This window comes from Nyctereutes procyonoides, unplaced genomic scaffold (assembly GCF_905146905.1).
Source record: "Nyctereutes procyonoides isolate TBG_1078 unplaced genomic scaffold, NYPRO_anot_genome, whole genome shotgun sequence".
Lineage (NCBI taxonomy): Eukaryota > Metazoa > Chordata > Mammalia > Carnivora > Canidae > Nyctereutes > Nyctereutes procyonoides.
The window spans coordinates 7,274,159-7,280,158 of record NW_026575046.1 but is presented as its reverse complement, the minus strand read 5'-3'; the positions used below and the strand labels follow the sequence as shown (position 1 = coordinate 7,280,158).

Below are 6,000 nucleotides of genomic sequence, written 5' to 3'. Positions count from 1 at the left end.
AGAATTAACTACATTTTCATTTTATATAGGGATAATAATTCTTGAAACCTGTTGTAATGACAAAAGAAAAAAAATAGATAAAAGCATAATATGCCCCTTCCTTAGAACTATTTGAAAGAAATTATTTCCCATGGTCTTTTCATAAATTTAGACATGTTACTAGACAGGTATGTTTCCCAAGGCTAATCATTATTTTATATAAAAGAGGGAAAGTAAACATTTTAGTTGCTATTAGTTAATTTCTATCACGTTAAGTTTAAAGTGACAGGTAACATTCATAATGTTGTCCACTGACTTTTTTCATTTGTTTGTTTGTTTGAAGTTTTTGGAGACATGTCCAAGGCGTTGATGAGATGTTGGAAACCAGTTGAGACACAGTAAAATTCAACCCAATAAAATAAGACTGCTTTCTCTTCATCCACGTTGGAAATTTTCAAGAAGTGAACTATGACAATATATCAATTTTTGGTACTATTTCTACTCTGGGTATGCCTGCCACATTTCTGTTCTCCAGAGATAATGTTCAGAAGGACTCCTGTGCCCCAGAAGAGAACTTTAGGTACACGTGTACCTAGGAGTGATGGCAAAATTCTGCATCGTCAAAAACGTGGGTGGATGTGGAATCAATTTTTCTTACTGGAGGAATATACAGGATCTGATTATCAATACGTGGGCAAGGTAAGTCTGCACTGAAATGTCAAATATTTACATTCTTTCTTTACATGTCTTAGTAAGGAAAATTTGAAGGTTTCTAATAAATTTGATTATCTAAATATCCCTAAAGCAATTATTGTTTATGGAATACACATGGTAATTTGAAAAACTATGGAATATGTAAATACAGCATGATAAAGGTAGAAGTTCATTTGCTAGAATTAACTCTGTCCATTTCCTTATGGATTAAATAAGTACTAAAAATTGCACTTTTAGGATTCATAGTGATAGTGAGAAAACTATGTCAAGATAGCTGCTTAAAATGACATATTGCTCTTGATTTCAGTAGGAAGAAAAGATATTTTAAAGGTTGTTTAATATTCTACAGAATGAGAAGGCAAATGTCATTAAAAATATGACCTAAGGACAAAAATCAGCTTTTTGATAAGAAAATGTATTCCGGATATGAGTCTGATTTGTTTTTCTTTTATCTCACACTATGGGCACATTTGTATAAAGGAAAAATAAATAGAAGAGAAGCAGGTAGAAGTAGTTTACTTGTGATATGTGCACAGAAACAAGTTTTCATTCTATTCAATAATAAAAGTTAGTGAGGAAAAATAGTTATGGTTGAGAATGAAATGAAAAGTAATGATGAATGTTTTTATATACTGCATTGTATTCATTTTCAGTGTTCTTTTTTGGCACTATCTGAATGTACTAGAAGTTAGATAATGTCTTAAGAAAGTTCATTTTAATAGCCTTGGTTATTTTTATGGACAGTATAAAAATATATCAAAGAAAACTGAGAAATACACTAGTAAAATAAAACCAAATATAATCACATGTTAATCCATCATTTGTTAACACTGTAAAATTAGGTCACATACTCCTATACAAATTATGATACCATGATGGAGAATTTTGTATTAACCTAAACTTTAATAGCTTTGTTCAAATAATTAAAATTGTACTAGAAGTTTTTATCCTCTAAGAAAAACTATTTTTAAACTATTTTTTAAAAACTATTTTTGAAAGAATTTTTTCATTGATTTTAAAACACTTGGCTATGTTTGTTCATGTTCCAATTATTTCAGTCCTTTTTAAATGTCTGGCAACATGACAAAGATGAAATTAAAGGTTAGATGTTGTATTGACTAGAAGAAGGAGGAAAAGCAACAGCAATCAGAGTAATCTTACCAGAAAGCACATAGTAGCAGACATCGCAGGTCGCGCCTGATTGGATGCGTAAGATCAGAGGGTTGAGGTAAATGTTATGGTTGTTGTGATAGTAACTTTTAGTTCATGAAAGCAATCACATGAAAATGTAATAAAAGAAATCTAGACCCAAGAAACTATAAAGTAAGTAGTTCCCCTTTGGTTCTTCCTAAACATAGCACTTAAGTTTGGTTTATTTGCAAGTGTTTTCCATCATCTAGTACATTTTAATGAGGATTTAATAAGTGTTGAAAAATTACTATTACATTATATAGTCTCTTATGATAGTCCAGTGACTTGAGTACTTTTATTTGTTGTCTCTCAGGAGAATGTCAGCACTTTGAGATCAAGACCTTTACTGTAGAGTTCACTTGGTCTCTATCGCTTTGAGTAGAGCTTAAGATTTAGTTGATTGAATTAGTTGCAGTGAACTGAATTCCCAGAATCATCTGATACTACTTGGCTCTTTGGTGGGGAAAACAAGTCGAGAATTTACATTCCTAAGGGCAATTGAAACTGGCAAATACTTACAATGTATGCATCTTGACATATACAACCCAAATATTATTCTTCCTTTTCTGCGTGATAGAAGCAAATTAGAAACCTTTTTCAGATGTAAATGTACACATCTGCATATGTCAAAAAGGCAATGTGCAATATAGAATATTTTAATAGACATAAATTAAAATGAATATACAAAATTCCAAATCCCCTAAGTATTCTTTCCAACAGTACTTACGATAAATGTATTATATATTCATCCTTCCTTTCAGAAACTTCACTTCCAGTTTTTACTACCCTTAACATAAGAGTGTAATACTGATGCTAAGTGATTCAATGCCTCTAGGTTAGCTTAGAGGTGGTGGTAGTGTTCTACTTATTGACATATGGGAAGACGATAGACACTCCATTGGAATGGGAAATATTTGGGGAACTGAGAATAAGAACAATAGAGAGAATTATACTGATGGAGTGAGGACAAGCCTGAAGCACATATGCAAAGAAGGAGAACATTTTTTTTTTTAAATAACAATCTGCCAACCACATCCTATAAAGAATGGACGACTTGTAATTTCTACATAAAAAAACACTACTTAGGGAGTTAAAACAGAGGGAAAAACCAATTGCTTCTCATTGGGTAAGAGCTTAGGAAAAGACTGTAACCAACCATCAGTGGAACTAGGATGTAACCTTGTTTCTACCACTATTTTTCTCACAGTTATTAAAAAAAAAAAAGCCAACCGAAAATGAACTCAAGCATTTCTTTGTTCAGCTCTCAATGATCAAAAGATTCCTCTATGTCATGCAATCAAATACATTCTAAACCAAAATGTTTGTTGTAAGTTATTTTTTTTCTTTTCAGTGAGATAATCACAAAATTGACTTTACCTTCCATTCCAAGGGGTCTAAAACTTGAACTCCAAGTGATCCATTGCTGTACTACGTTGCTTTCATTTTGCAACCTTCTACAGCTGTATTATAGTTTTCTAATTTGAAAAACATTGTGATTATAAACTACTTTTGTTGCTTTAAGCATAACTCTTAATCACAGTTTCTCACTGCCTGATTCAGTTGCCCTGGACAAATAATTTTGAATCTCTAGCTTCCAAATATTCAATAGAATAAATAATGACATTGAACTAGATACTCTTGAATTTACTTTTAGTATAATAGATATAGAGTTCTAAGAGAAATACTCATTTTATTTACTGCAAAAATTTTGTCTGCATTTTATATAATTATTCTCAAGTGGAGAAGAGTATGTTAAAATTAGATTTTTAATCAAAACCAGATACTGAGAAGAATCCCCAAACACCAAAAATTTAATAACGTACTTGGGTAACAATAAGGTTGATTCTGAGTCAGCATAGTAAGACAATTCACCCCAGGCAGTGAAAACACAAAAATACTTTAAAAATAATTAGGGTAACTATCTACATTTCTCGATATAATGAAAAGAACCAGGTGATGGTAGGTGAGGGGGTTGCTACTGGCGTCTAGTTGCCAGAACCCAAGGATATTGCTAAAAATCCTACGATGCACAAGACAGACCTCCATAGAATTTTCTAGTTCAAAGCATAAGTAGTGCCAAGACAGAGAAACCCTGTCCTAGTTTGCCCGTCGTTTACATTTTCCTAAACAGCTCAATCTTTATTTTAGTTCTTTCTGGGTTCTTACTTCCGAAACTGCTCTCAGTTATAATTTTATTTCTTCTTTCCAGAATTGCCACGAGTATTTGGTTTTTGAAACTTAGATTTCTTTCAAGGTCTCCTCTCCTTCATGTCTTATCTAATCCTTAGGGTATGCATTTGGCTCCAGCCTCTCGATCATCCTTCTCTGTAGACTTGTGGGCTCCGCAAGGCTGCTAGGAATGAAGTATGCATTCATTCTTTCAATAAATATCTACATGTACCAATCAGGTACTACTACTGCATTAAGTGTACAGTGGCAAAAATATAATTTCTCTGCTCACAAAATATCTGCTTTTAAGAGAAGGAGAAAATAATAAATAGAGCTAACAGCAGGTTAATCTCTGATAGAGCACAGAACCCAAAAGCCAAGAAGAGAAAAATAAATGCCAAATAATCCCCATCTTCTATCTCTGCAGTACTGTAAATAAAGTGGAATATTCCTCAGCCATTAGAAATGACAAATACCCACCATTTGCTTCAACATGGATGGAACTGGAGGGTATTATGCTGAGTGAAATGAGTCAATCGGAGAAGGACAAACATTATATGATCTCATTCATTTGGGGACTATAAATAATAGTGAAAGGGAATAAAAGGGAAGGGAGAAGAAATGTGTGGGAAATATCAGAAAGGGAGACAGAACATAAAGACTCCTAACTCTGGGAAACGAACTAGGGGTGGGGGAAGGGGCGGAGGGCGGGGGGTGGGGGTGGATGGGTGACGGGCACTGAGGGGGGCACTTGACGGGATGAGCACTGGGTGTTATTTTGTATGTTGGCAAATTGAACACCAATAAAAAATAAATTTATTATTAAAAATAAAAAAACGGTTTTGGGATTGGCATTGCATAGATCAATAACATTGAAAGTTAGAATGGACAGTCGAGGTATATCTTTTTATTTTTTATTTATCTGTTGATATTTCTTTGGAGGTATTTGGATATACAAAGCTTCATAAAAGATGATTGTTGAACATTTCTAGAAGGATTTTCCAAAAACTGAATAAAACATGATCCGTGAAAGAATGACCCAGTTTTAAAGAGAATACCAGAAATACCAACTGTGCCCATCTTATTAGACCATGTTCCTTTTGCCATTAAAAATATGAGTGCAGGGGCAGCCCGGGTGGCCCAGCGGTTTAGTCCCTTCAGCCCAGGGCCTGATCCTGGAGACCCGGGATCGAGTCCCACGTCGAGCTCCCTGCATGGAGCCTGCTTCTCCCTCTGCCTGTGTCTCTGCCTCTCTCTCTCTCTCTCTCTCTCTCTCTCTCTCTCTCTCTCATGAATAAATAAATAAAATCTTTAAAAAAAAGTGAGTGCAATCCAGTCAAACCTGGTTACAGTGGAGCAGTGGAGAAATAGTTGGAACTTGGATAGAGATAAGAAACTGCCCCAACCTTCCCATTACCGTCTTCCTGGGGTGAACAGATCTGAATTGAATACGTGGAGAAACTTATGCTACATATGAGTTCAGAGAATTGCAAACATTTTAATGGACACTGAATATTCTCTTCAGAGAATTGGATAGTTTAATAACTGTCATGATATTGTTCTCGAAGCTAAAAATCCAGGTGACTTTTTTTTTAGTCCAAATATGACCAAAAAGACCTACATTAAAAAACAAGTAATAACAGCAAGAAACTCCTTAGCTGCTCAATGTATATCAGCCTGATCTTAGTGGTGGGATGGGGCCGGGCAGAGTGTCAGTATTCCAGTTCTTTTCTATTTGGACCTTATTAATCGCAGCCATTAAAAGAATGAGGCATGAAACAACACAGTAGGTAATTTTAAATAGAAGAAGTCCTGGGAAAAAATAAATCAGGATGATTTGATAGATGTTGGTAGAAACTCCTTTAGATTAGATGGTTATAGACCTTCCTGATGAGGGGACATTTGGACTTTTTGGATGAATAAAGACATTCTTCCCTGATATATAAA

The 6,000-nt window shown here is 34.4% G+C and overlaps 1 protein-coding gene across 1 annotated transcript in view; it reads left to right on the top strand.

The window, feature by feature from the left end:
• The first annotated feature begins 447 nt into the window (after positions 1-447).
• Positions 448-6,000, top strand: part of LOC129509653 (cadherin-10) — a 113,471-nt gene continuing 107,918 nt past the window's right edge. The window contains exon 1 of the mRNA XM_055325461.1: positions 448-678. Within this exon, the coding sequence (XP_055181436.1) occupies positions 448-678 (231 nt within the window). The remainder of the gene's footprint in view (positions 679-6,000) is intronic.